Below are 13,818 nucleotides of genomic sequence, written 5' to 3' on the forward strand. Positions count from 1 at the left end.
TTTCTTTTCTTCGATTTTTTTACCAACTGATTTTTGATTTATTTTTTCTTTCGATCCCTGCCGCCTTTAAAACTTTGACGACGCTGCTGGCTCATGGGTCCCGATGTCAGCCTCCCGTACAAGAAACATGTGATATCTTGATTATTTTGCAGACAATAAAAAGTGTATTTCGCTCTGAGCTATTGCAAACGGATAAATTAAATCTTTATTTTTACATAAACGAACTAATATGAATCTCCTTGTTTTTGTTTTGTTTTTGCGAAGCATAGGACTTTCTTGTTTTGGAGTGGGCTGAAATTGTACGAGTCAAAAGACGTCCAGCAGGTTAGAAGGCCCAGATGGCCAGGCAGCCCCAATTTATATCTTCCTTATCTTGGATTATTTTTTGATCAAAAGGCCCGGCAGGGGTACATCCTTTTTCTTTTGGTCCTGTGTGCCTTGGAAACGTTGAGGACGCTGCTGCCTCATGGGACCCGCATGTCATCCTCTATGAACTATGAACTCTAAAAGTTTCTTTTTTCTTGGATTTTTTTTCACCCTCTGATTTTTGGCTATTTCCTTTTTCTTTTGTTCCCCTGCCGCCTTGGGACCCGTATGTCATCCTCTATGTACAAAAAACTTTCTTTTCTTGGAGTTTTATTCCCCCTAATTTCGGGCTACTTTCGTTTTCTTTTGATCTCAAGCCGCATTTGAAACGTTGAGACCGCTGCTGCAAAATGGGACCCACATGTCATCCTCTATGTAAAATAAAAGTTTCTTTTCTTGGATTATTTTTCACGCTCTGATTTTTGGCTATTTCCTTTTTCTTTCGATCCCTGCCTGCTTGGAAACGTTGAGGATCCTGCTGCCTCATGGGTCCCACATGTCATCCACTATGAACAATAAAAGTTTCTTTTCTTCGATTTTTTTCACCCTCTGCTTTTTGGCTATTTCCTTTTCATTTGATCCCCTGCCGCCTTGGAAACGTTGAGGATCTTTGCGGCGTCATGGGACCCGCATGTCATACTCTATGTACAATAAAAGTTTCTTTTCTAGGTTTTTGGCTCCTGATATTTGGTCACTTGCCTTTTTCTTTCAATCTCATGCCGACTCTCAAAGGTACAATAAAAGTTTCTTTTCTTGGATTATTTTTGGCTCTTGATATTTGGTCACTTGCCTTTTTCTTTCGATCTCATGCCGTCTTTGAAACGTTCAGACCGCTGCTACAACATGGGACCCTATGTCATCCTCTATGTACAATGAAAGTTTCTTTTCATGGATTATTTTTTGCTCCTGATATTTGGTCACTTTCCTTTTTCTTTCGATCTCATGCCGCCTCGGCCCTCTGAAACGACGAGTAAGTTGTTGGCTCATGGGACCCGCATGTCATCCTCTATGTACAATAAAGTTTTTTTCTTGGATTTTTTACCCCCTGATTTTTGGTCACTTGCCTTTTTCTTTCGATCCTGTGCCGCCTTTGAAATTGTGGACGCTGCTGGCTCATGGGTCCCACATGCCAGCCTCTATGAACAATAATATTTCTTTTCTTGGATTTTTTTTACCCCTGATTTCTGGCTATTTGCCTTTTTCTTTGGATCCCCGACCGCCTTTGAAACGATGAGGACGCTGCTGGCGCATAGCTCCCACATGTCAGCCTCTAAGAACAATAAACATTTCTTTTCTTGGATTTATTGTTGACCCCTAATTAATGGCTACTTCGCTTTTTTTTTCGATCCCCAGCCGCCTTAGAAACGTTGAGGACGCTGCTGGCTCATGGGTCCCATATGACAGCCTCTATGAAAAGTAAAACATTTACTTTCTTGGATTTATTTTTGACACCTAATTAATGACTACTTGGTTCTTTTCTTTTGATCCCGTGACGCCTTTGAAACATTGAGGGCCCTGCTGGCTCATGGGTCCAACATGTCAGCCTCTATGAACAATAAGAGTTTCTATTGTTGCATTTATTTTTGACCCCTAATTTCTGGCTATTTGCCTTTTTTCCATTGCCTGCCACCTTAGAAACGTTGAGGACGCTGCTGGCTGGGTCCCACATGTCAGCCTCTTTGTACGATAGAAAATTGCATATACCAGTAACTGTTGTGGCAAGTTTTGCACAAACCAGCGACTTGAATCTCCTTTTGCACAGACCAGCGACTGTTGATGTAATTGGTTGCAAGGAGCTGATAATGATCATATTGCACAGTTTAGCAGCGTACCTAACAGCCACCGTGGCTTGGACGTGTCCTGGGCGTGTGCCAGCCCCCTCATCGAAGACGATTGATTTGCTCCAGAATGCCAAACGATGATACTAGCAAGGAGAAAAAAATTCACCTGTGCTGCCGTGTACTCGAAGAAACACCACCAAAAATATACATAATGCAGGTCACCCTAAAAGGAAATTAAATTAGGCTTGAAGTCACGCTTTTTCCCCCTTCGTGGAGCGATACTGGAGGACCCCAAACCATAGCCTCCCCTAGCCCTCCCCTCCCCCTCCCTCCTCTTCGCCATTGTCGGAGGTGGCCGGCGGAAAACCGTGCGCGGATGGCGAGGAAGGTGGCGGCTAGGATCTTGCTGCTTCGCGGAGAACTCGGGTGTCTGGGGCGACGGCCTTGCGTGGTGAGGGCGGCATCAGTCCAGCTAAACTTTTTTTTAGATAAAGGGAATATATTAATATCAAAAGATACCAATTACACCCAGCCTCTGCAACAACGCCCCACCCTAGTACTAGTACGAATGCACACAGCCAAAAAAAGAGAAAAGAAAACTAAGAAATAAAAATCCCGCTACAACATTCCAGACTGGCACCGAGGCATCTTCTCCGCCAGTACTGGCACCGAGGCGTCGCTTCGGCAGTCTACGGCCGCGTAGATGGCGATGCCTCGCGTGCCGCACGGCTGTCGCCTACCTCTGCGTACGTAGTAATGGCGATGCCACGCGTGGCGCGGCCGTCGCCTTGCCTCCGACCTATATAAACAGGGCGCGAGCATCTCATCTCCTCCCCACTAAACCCTAGCCGTCGCTGCCGTAGCGCCGCTTCGGCTCAGCCTCCAGCAGATCCACTATGAGCAGCGTCGGACGCGGCCAGGCTGCCGCGCCTCCACCTCCACCTTCACCTCCCACTCCACCTCCCCCGGCCTCGAGCTCCGACGACTAGTTCGACTCCGAAGACAGCACCGACCTCCTCCACCCGATCAGGGACGCGGAGGCCCTGGTTGAAGCGGAGAAGGAAGCACAGGAGGAGCGGGCGGCCCATGCGGCGGTTGACGCCGATCTGGAACAGCGCAGGCTGGCGGCCGCCGCTGCAGCAGAGGACTCCGACTCGGAGATATCTTGGTCCTCCGATGACCCCGATGCGCCTACGCCGGAGGAGAAGGCGGCGGAGCGGACGGGCCATCGTCGAGTCTTTCGAGACGCTCAAGGATGACGCCGCCAGCGCGAGGTTGGAGCAGCGCCTACAAGAGGACGCGGCGGCGCAGGCCAGCGGCCGCACGGGAGGCGGCGGAGAAGCAGGCGACGGAGCGACACAGCGACGGTGCCGGCCCGTCAGGAAGCAAGTAGTCTAGGCCTATAGATTTACTTTGTATAATTTTATTGCATTTATATGTACTAATTTGAAAGTTTGACTATGTTGCAATTCAAAAAATAGATCGCCTCGGTGGGAGCACACCCAGATGCAAACGGACGAGCGGACAAAATATATCCGCGGGACGACGTAAACGGACGCTCGCGACCACTTTTGGGCGTCCGAACCCTCAGCACACGCTGGAGCAACCTGGGACACGGCTCAGAAGCAGAAAATATTACAGTATCTGTATCGTTATCATTAATTTGTTTTAAAAGGAAATCCAGACTATCCATATCAACAAATATACTCCGTATCATGGCAGCAGCAGCCACCAAAGATCTGAACAACGGTATTTTAGTACGGATGAATATTCAATGAGATGCGTACAGCACCAGCACATCTTTCAAGGCCAGATCCGACCACAGAAAAAAATATTATTTTTCGGCGCACATTCGTGACGGCACGCGTTGGTCAGCGGCTCGAAAGAACGGGGCCGGCGGCGAGCCACCGGCCGGCCTGCTCCATGAGCACCACCATGCCCTGGCACTCCTGTAGCACAAGCGCGTCCAGGCCGCCCCTAATCATGGCCGGGAAGAAGAGCCACAGCCCCGTCCCGCCCACGAACGCCAGCGTGAGCGGCACCGCCAGCACCCGCGGCGGGCGCCACCACCCGGCGTGCCGCCCCCACCATGCCTCCGCCCCGGTGCACACTCCGTGGAGCACGAAGAACGCGGTCACGTCGCCGCTGGGCTGCTGCCACATGATGTAGTAGAACATCAGCTCGTGCATGAGCCCGGAGACGAGGAACGACGCCAGGACGCCGGCCGCGTCGCCGAAGCGCGCGCGCACCGGGCCGTACACCGACGGGCGGAGGATGGCGGGCACCATGAGGTTCCACCGCCTGCCCCAGAAGTCCCGCAGCGACGACGCCAGGTACGGCCGGTCCACCTGCGGCTCCATCTCCATCCCCAGCACGCCGTGGATCACGGCGTGGACCGACGCCAGGAGGAGCTCCAGGGAGAGGTAGATGTGCACGGTGTACAAGAGGAGGAGCTGCCACCGGCTCATCGTCTCCTTGAACTGGTACGCGTAGATGATGAAGGGGATGACGGCGCCGGCCACGAGGATCTTTCTGGCGGGGGCCGAAGCGGGATCTTGCTTCTTTGATTTGCCGCCGCCGGTGGACTGCCGAAGCTTGACCGGCAGGGAGGCAGAGCAGACAAACTGGAGGAGGGAAAGGGACGGGTCCAGAGGGCCCCGTCCGATGGCGAGGAGGAAGAGCTTGAAGGTGCCTAGCCAGCTGAGGAAGAAGCCGGAGCTGCCGCGGAACGTGGTGGTGCTGAAGGCGAAGGGGATTCCGTAGAAGAGCCCGACGGCGGGCAGAAGCGCGGCGAGGCGGCCCGCGCCTGGGCTAATCCGTCTGGCGGCCATGCGGGCGTACCACATGGCCGCCCAAACCGCAGCCGAGACCTTCAAGATGTTCCCGAGCTCGCCGTCCATGAGCGCCGCCGCCATTGTTGTGGTGAGCACGAAGGAATCAGCGCCCTCTCGTGTTGTGAATGATGTTGTTTGGGCCTTTGGGGGGATTGGCTCGTATGCCACCGCTTTGTTCGAATCATGTTGGCCAGCCAAAACATGCCATTTGACAGTAATTTTTTAGCAGTAGCTGTTTTCTAAAAAAAAATTATTGTACCAGTAGAGATGCATGTGGAATATCACCAAAATCTTCAACCAGGCTAGCTGATTGCCGGCAAGGCATCTCCACTCGTTTGGTCTCCCCACACCGAAATCCGGGATAAATTTTGTCCGGATTGGATGTAAAATTGGTGTGAGGAGAACCAGTTTCCCAGCCGCGATTTCAGGCGAAGATGCCGATCTAATTTCGAAAAACGAAAGATTGGCGAAATATGACTAAAAACGTTTGAATTTAGACTGAATTTAATGATATTTACTATACGGTTTTGCAGGCGACTGAGATTTCCTTATGTCATGTCTCAGTCGACCTTAAGAGCCGTTGGATTATTCTTCGAGATTCGTGCAAATTTCGTTGAAAGACAGAAAAATTATTTCACGAGCGGCGCGCGGACTCGAACTCACGTCTTCTTGAAAAGCAGCGCGACACCACAACCACTGTGACAACTCTCAGGTCGTAGAGTAACTACGATTTCTTTGTAATGTCCTTCTATTTAGTACAAAGAGCAGGTAAGAGGGCATTTGTGCAGATTCCTTTCTTCTCCCTTCTTTCTCATTATTTGTATAATTTTTTCTTTCATTCCTGTGGCTGCACATTTAAAGAGATGTGCAACTTCCTCATTATTTGTATTTTTATACTTTTTTCCATTTGAATATATTGCACTTTTTGTCAACCAAAGTACAACTATTTCCTTTCTAATTTTTATCTTGTCACACCACGAGCCAGGTTTTTTATTTTTTCAATTTTTTTTTATCAAAAACCGTTTTTTCTGATAGAGAAAAAATGTGCAACTAGCAAAAAATAAGACACCAGTTGCACTTTTTTCGAGAAATATGCAACTAGCAAGCTATATTCGATATGAGTTACACTTTTTCAGAAGAAACATGAAACTCTATTCGGTTTCAATATGAGTTGCACTTTTTCTTGAGAAATATGCAACTAGCAACTAGTTATTGATACGAGTTACACTTTTTTAAATAATTGTGTAACTAGAAGTTTTTTATACGAGTTGCACTTTTGTCCAAGAGTGTAACTTTTCGATATGAGTTGCGTTTTTTTCAAGAAATATGCAACTCCATTTTGGTTTTCCATTTTGAGTTGCGCTTTTTCTCAAGAAATGTTCGTCTAGTAATCGTTTATTGATACGAGTTACACTTTTCTAAAGAAATGTGCAACTAGAAGTTTTTTTTACGAGTTACACTTTTCTCCAGCAATGTGTAACTAGCAATCAATATTTTATATGAGTTGCAATTTTTCTCAAGAAATGTGCAACATGCAACCGGTATTGGGTATGAGTTGCACTTTTTACAATAAATGTGCAACTCTAACGATTTCGATATGAGTTGCATTTTTTCTGAAGAAATGTGCAACTCGCAACCGGTATTTGGTTAGGGGTTGCACTTTTTTACAAGAAATGTGGAACTCTAATCTTCTTCTATATAAATTGCATTTTTCCTTAAGAAATGTGCAACTGGAACTTTACCTTTTCTGTACGGTGTACTATTCATGGCAACGACTTGAATTTTTTTCTAAAGAACTCACATTGTCTTTTTCTAGACCAAATTTGGCCCAGCTCCCAACTACTAGAAGCATGTCTAACGCGTAAGAAACAGAAGGAATGCGTGCAGTTAGCTGTAGGTGCATATCTGGATCGCTAGGTGAACGGGTCGTGCCTTTGCTCAAAAAGAAATGTTTGGATGGTTTGGTTCAGCAAGCTCGCTGACCGACCGATCAATGGGCGGCTCGCGTCGACTGAGACTTACAAAGTTCTCAGTCGACTGATATCCAGCCACACCCTTTACTATATAGAGGGCGAAGTTCATACATAGAGGCCGAATTCTAATATATTTTGAATTCGTCCGGGGAATACAACTTTAAATATTAAATCACGGCGCTCTACATGCCGAAATGGCGGTAGAACACCGTGTAGTCGCCGTCACCGTCGCCGCCATCATCGTCGGAGCCGTCGTCGTCGAAACGCGGCGGCGCCGCCGCCGCCTGGCTGCTGGTGCCCTAGCCGGGGTCTCCCCACCGGCCACCGTTGCGCGGCGGGGACGACACGACTTGTACCACTCGTCGTCGGACTCCTCGAGGTCGATGACGGGGACGGGGGCACCAGATGGAGGAGTCGCAGGCCGGCGGTAGCGAGCGGCCTGCTCGAGGAGCCGAGCCTGCCGCTCCGCACTTAGCCGCCACCCGCCGCCGGGAGGCCTCGTGTCCGGCGGGCAGGGGTACCCCGCCTGGTGGAGGAGGTTCCCCTCCCACGCGTGCAGAGACTGGCGAGGGAAGCCGTTGTTAGCCACGCCGTCTTCCTCGTTGAACGTCATGGATCTCGTCGAGGGAGCACTGGCGGATAGGGTTCGTCTCTGGCTGGGGTTTCGGCGGTGCTACGCGTCGCGGCGAGTTATGCAGGCGGGGCTGGAGTCGGCGATTAAATGCCGCGTGGATGCTACGCGTCCGCGGCGAGCTGACCGGCGGCAGCCTTTACTGCGCGTGGAAGACGATGCGTGTGCCGCTGACTGGCCAGGTCCATCTCTGCGGCGAAGCCGAAGCGAAAGCGCGGGAGAGAATTCTCGGCGTTTCGCGCGCTTTCGCTTCGTCCGGAGTCCCCGAGCGCGCCTCGGGGGACCGGGGATGGCGTGGGCTCGCCAGATGGATTTAGGCCCAAATCCGGGGAAAAACGAGGAATCAGGGGCGCGACTGGGCCGAATTTCGCCGTCCGGATGAGAAAAACGGCGCTCGGGGGCCTCTTCGGGGAGACGAGTGGGGATGCTCTTAGAATCCAGAGTGCATGGAGACTTTTTGTAAGCTATTTTCTCCTGGCTCTTTCATGTAGAGTAGCAAATTTAAGAGCATCTTCACCACCGGCGCCTCCATAGAGGCTCCGATAGGGATTTGGATGCCGGAAGCGAAAATAAGCTCACATCGGCGCGCTCCAAACGGCGTTGACAATTTTTCTAGCTCAATAGAAGCGCCAGCAACTCTGTGCCGGCGCCTTGGCCAGGGGTGCAAATCGGGCGAGCCGGCGCCTCGCGAGGCTGAAAATTTTGGGCTGAGGCGTGGGATTCGCCTGTCAACCACACATCCCAAAAGTTGACGCCAACGGTCTAACCGTCGCCTGTCTCACGACGGAAGTTATTGGGGCGCAGCGGCGGTGCAGTTTCCGCAGACGTGCAGCGAACCGTCCCGTCGCACCTTACTCTGCATGCCGCCGTTAATGAGTGCCACCGCTCCCCCGCCTCCCCTTGGCCAAGAAAAAGGGCCGCATCTCATCGTCCCTCTCACACACAAACCCTAGCGCCTCTCTCCCCAACCCTAGCCACCACCATCTGAAAACACGACGCCATGTCTGGTCGAGGCCGAGGTCGCGGTCGTGATCGTGGTCGTGGCCGCGGTAGAGCTGCACGCTCGCCATCGCCTGCGATGCCGTCGTCTTCATCGTCGGATCTGCAGGAGGAGGAGCAGCGAGTGGTGTTCGAGTTCGTCATCGTCCTCAAGGGTGATGCACACGACATCCAGAGGCTGCCGGACACGTTCGCTGACTTCGTCGCCGGCAACCTGTCGGGCTTGCTGCATCTGCGGGAGATTGCATGCGACTGCTGCCGGTGGATCGTGGACATGATCTACGACGCGCGCGAAAAGATGTGCCTCCACATCGGCTGGGAGAAGTTCGCGCGCCACCACCACCTCGAAGCCGGCTTCGTGCTCATGTTCTCCTACCTTGGCAAGTTGGAACATGAGCGTCAAGGTGTTCGACGAGACGCGCTGCCGCCGCCACTACCACAGCGACAACGCCGAGGAGGACGACGACTGAGTGTTGTTTCTTCGCAGCGAAAATAGGCACGCATGTTCGAAAGAAACAACAAAGGCACCGTCACCAGCTGGATTTTCCAGTTTGGGTGACTGGGTGTGACTACGAGTGTTCTTTCTTGGCAGCGAACACACGAAACCTGCGATGATCGGCCTAGTTAGGTTTAGTTATTTTGCAATGTTTTATATTTGTGTCAACTATGGTTCAAACTATGTATTACTTTATGGAAAACCATGTTCCAAATTATATCTTCATGTAAACCACGTTCCCAATTATGTATTAGTTTGTGGAATGAAATGTTTCTTCTCTTTATTCGATTTTCTATGCTTTTATTTGTGATTTTAATTTAAAACATCTATCGGAGCCGCCGATTGGGGGGCGTCGGTGTGGGAACAGCTCCCCCAAATAGAGGATGCAGTGCCGACGTCCCCCATACGGAGGTGCCAGTGCCTCTACCGGCGACTATTTGGTGAGTGCCGGGGGAGATGCTCTAAGTGACCCATCATTAATAATTTTTAGAGGCATACTTGAGTGCGTTCCCCTCTCCTCAAACTTAAATACATAAAGGGTTGAGAACTTGAGATCACTTTATATCTTTTCATAAGTTTTATTACGGAGCTTGCAGTCGGTAGAGTGCTCTCTTCCCTCTTCCCATTCGTCTCCTCTGTGGAACTTTCCCATCATCATCGTTCGAGTGTCGTTATTTCCGGCAGCCTTCCTTCCTCTCTCCGCCGGCTAGAGTGGGAGAGGAAGGAGGATGTGTCCATGTAGAATATTATGTTTAGTTTGTTTGGTGGCGACTGCTATGCTGTTTCGGAGCCATGCTTCGTCGCTGGCGGTCAGGGATTTAAGGTGGCTTCCTCTTCCTCTCTTTGGGCGCTCAAGGTGGGCGGACCTATGTGGGAGATTGAGGCCAAGCTCTGTTATAAAAGCTACAAGCAAATAACGAAGAACGATAAAGGTAAACGCAGCGGAGACACAAGATTTAACGTGAAAAACCCCTTCCAACTCAGAAGGGGAAAAAACCACGGGCGCCAGCCAACAAAACTACACTATATCGGGGAGTGTTTACAAACGCCGTGGGTTATCTTATAATCTGATAAACCCTAGCCGGCGGCTTACAAGATGTATATATAGGCGGTGCCAACGATCCGTACCGTACCGCGAGGGGCCTCCGGCGACGGGTCTCGCTCCGCTCGTCAGAAGTTAGCCTCCCTTTAGTATATGAATTTGGATCACAATATAACAAGCTCCATAAATAAGCTCGCTTCAGTCCCTGGTTTGGAGGATCTTTTGCTCCCTCTTGGTTATAGTCGTTGCCGTCGTGGAGATGGGGACGAAGATGAGATTGGGTGGAGCTTCAGATCTTCTAGATTGGGTTCCTGCGGTTCACTCTCATCGATGGAAAAGTGGAAGCTACGCCGCCTGCTATGTTCCTTGTTGATTGGCGATCAATGGACGGCTTCCTTATTGAAGCTACGCCGCCTGCTGATTCTGGCTAGCATCAGTGGTCAATGGGCGGTCTCCTCTTCTCCGTTGGTGACTCTACTGGTCGAAGGGCGGCCGATTATTGCGCTTGCGCCTTGCGTCACGTGCGCTTCTTCTTCCTCCCGGCTTGACGCCATTGGGGAGGCAGTGCTGCAGCGGTGTGGTCTCCGACTTTCTATTCTTCTGGAGATGGAGAGATGGCGCACCGGCGGTCCCAAGTGGTTCATCCCTAGCGACCGTCGGATCGTGTCTACTCCGTTGCAGCCGTGTCCCCCAACCCCAGAGGGATTTGAGGTGCGCCGGATAAAATTCCATTCCTAGCCCCGCGTACGAAATTTTCCTTCTATCCGGCGCGATCTGATACAGTGTCCGACGTCCTAAGCCCGTCCCCGCTCCACAGGGGATGCTCCGGACGCACCGGACACAACAAAAAGTGAGGCAAGGAGACTCGTGGTCTAATCTTATCACGGGCTCTATTTATAGAGTATTTGACTAGCTATAGAGGCTATGACTAGATTCTAGCTAAATAGGAGCTAGGTTTAGGGAGCTAGTTCCCTTCTACTCCTTAATCTAGGTTTTCTCCATGGTAGATGTGGTGTTTGACTCTTCTGACAGGGTCCTGTCCTCTTGAAGTAGTTGTAGACTCCTCGGTCTTCGAGTTGCACGGTAGATCCTCCTTCGATGCCTCCATATCTAAGCAGGGGATTTAAGGGTGGGATGAGTACGAGCGTACTCAACAAGTTTATTATAGGAAAGAGATGTTTAATGCACTAGCTACAACATTAGACCAGAAAGTCTAATACCAATGCAGGTTTTCATAACCATTTCTTCAAAGGGTTGCTTTTATTCAGAAGAACTATGTCCGTCAGCCTTCATCGGTTTACTAGAACTTCATGGAGTTCCTTTCCGGCAGCGTTCGCAGTTCCATATCCCGGAACAGGGAGTGACAGGTCACGATTCATTACACTCTGCAGAGGTGTGTTGTTTAATCCTAGATGGATATAAACCCATTGCAGTGGAACCTCAACCATATCAACACATACCATGGTTCCATTGCCCACCACATAGTCATATTCATAGTTATGAAAATAGTACTTTTGCTTTTCATGCAAGAATGATAAGTATAGTACTTTGCAAGTAATTTGGTAAAAACACTCAAATGACATGAGCAAGCGATGAACTTGCCTTTTTTGACTGCAAGATTATGCAGGCAAGGTCTTCGATACGCAATAACTCCAAATTCTGAAATAGCATCATCGTCCGGTAAGGACGATGTTTAAAAGATTGGCAAGGATGCAATAATGCATAAGTATGAGATGCAATCGTTCTAAGCGTGACCTAACCCCGACGATTTAGGATTAGTGAGTTGGTATGATTGGTTTAGGGTGTGTTGCACTTTTAGAGTGATTCCACAAACAAGGTTCTTATTAGGGTTTTGTTGCCTTAGAATCATAAACAAGTGGTATATTAAGGAATAGTAATCAATGTAGCACACAAGAAAAACTAGTTGACATAATGTTAATATGTAAAGAACAATTGTTGGTTTAGGTACTATATGATATGGTTAATGATTATTTATCATATACTTCAAAAGAATAACTTTTGAAGAACATGTTCTTTAATAAAGAACAAGTATGATAATTAGGTTTGTGGGTTTCTATGGTTTACTATGGTTCCAAGTTAGCTTCTGGGGTAAGTATTAGATGGATCCTAACAAGGTTGGATTCATCAATAACTAGGGCTTGTATGGTTTTAATGAAGCATAAGTATCTTAAGCAATTAATGGTTGCTATCATGGTGGTATATCTTACTGGTAATAGATAGCTAGGGTTTATAGGTCCTATTAGGCAAGGTTGATGACTACTCTTTATTTTCTTCAAAAGAATAACTTTTGAAGAATATACTTCTTAAGGAATAAGAAGTATTACAATTAGGGCTGAGGTTGTCTAGGGTTTGCTATTGGATCCACTAGGTAAGGAATAATGGATTCCTAAATATGATGGTTCATAAGTATTTAACACTAGTAGGGTTTAGTGTGTATGAAATATGATGCACAATATTGTCATGGTTGCTATTAGGGTTTATCACAATGGTGTGATACTAAATATGGATTGTTAAGGATAATAACTTGGATGATAGGAACTAGGGTTTAGACTTGGTTGATCCTATTTGATCATCTTGGTTTGATGGTTATGCATACATAGGATGCTAAATTATTAGTGATAGGGTTCCTATATTCTATGTGATTATGAATAAGCATTAAGTTGCTCATTATGAACTTATGAATGAAGATAAAATATCATGATCACATGTTTAACCTAGGGTTTAGGTTTAGAAACAATTTAGGGTTCACATGAATTAATGGAGCTAGGGTTTGGTTCATAATTAAATTAGGGTTTTAAGGTTTCACATAAAATTATGAGGTTGTGATCTTTATTCAATATGGAACTAGGGTTTCCTAATTGTGATGCAACTCTTAAGGTAATCATTTGATTATGGAGTTGAAGTTGTTAGTAACTTTGAATTGAAAATAATATTGGACTATGGCATTTTATTATTTTGAAAGAATTAATAATTAAGATAATTGTTAATTAGGGTTTAAGTCCCTCTAATAAGGATTTAATAGGATAACAAATAAAGAAAATTAGTTTTCATGTTTTCTTTATTTGCTTACTGGTTTTATTTTTTTTAGAAACTTTTCTTAATTTTTGAACTTTAGTTGAATTTAGAATTAAAAGAAAAGACTTAATTATTAAGTTTAAACAATTAAATTTTTATTAAAAATAAAAATTTCATATTATATTTTTATTGGATAGAGTTTACTTTTCTAAGAATTTTGATATCTTATTTATATTTTTCTGAGTTAAAAATGAATTTTCTATAATTTGGCAAAGTTTCAGATAATTTCTGGAATTTAAAATTAAACGAAATTACTAAACACACCCGGTCCTGTGCTACTCACATACACAGACAGGTGGGCCTTGGCCACATCAACTGCCACGTTGGCGGTTGACTGGGTCAAAATCGCTAAGGGCCCCACTGCCACATCACCTCACCGGAGAGGACGCCGACGATGCTCCGGTGAGCGACGGCAGTGACGGTAGAGACCACTAGGGACTACAAAAATTAGTGCGTTCGAATCCTCTCTTCACCCTGAGCAATACGGTATCGTCACCACCACCTATTGGTCACCGGAGTTACTCCGGTGTGCTTGTCTGCGGCGGTGCACTCTGGCGAGAACTCAATCGAAGGCTACAAAAGGTGCGCGGATGCAAGATT

General features: G+C 47.9%; 1 protein-coding gene across 1 annotated transcript; it reads right to left on the reverse strand.

The window, feature by feature from the left end:
• Positions 1–4,018: 4,018 nt before the first annotated feature.
• On the reverse strand, positions 4,019–5,062 carry LOC124670457 (probable long-chain-alcohol O-fatty-acyltransferase 4). The gene has a single exon (XM_047206953.1). It carries the CDS (start codon positions 5,060–5,062, stop codon positions 4,019–4,021), a length of 1,044 nt encoding a protein of 347 aa, XP_047062909.1.
• Positions 5,063–13,818: the final 8,756 nt, after the last annotated feature.

Source organism: Lolium rigidum, chromosome 7 (assembly GCF_022539505.1).
Source record: "Lolium rigidum isolate FL_2022 chromosome 7, APGP_CSIRO_Lrig_0.1, whole genome shotgun sequence".
In the NCBI taxonomy this organism is placed as follows: domain Eukaryota; kingdom Viridiplantae; phylum Streptophyta; class Magnoliopsida; order Poales; family Poaceae; genus Lolium; species Lolium rigidum.

Bases quoted from the DNA above. Each gene is read 5' to 3' on its own strand.
- LOC124670457 (XM_047206953.1), bottom strand. From the start codon at position 5,062: ATGGCGGCGGCGCTCATGGACGGCGAGCTCGGGAACATCTTGAAGGTC.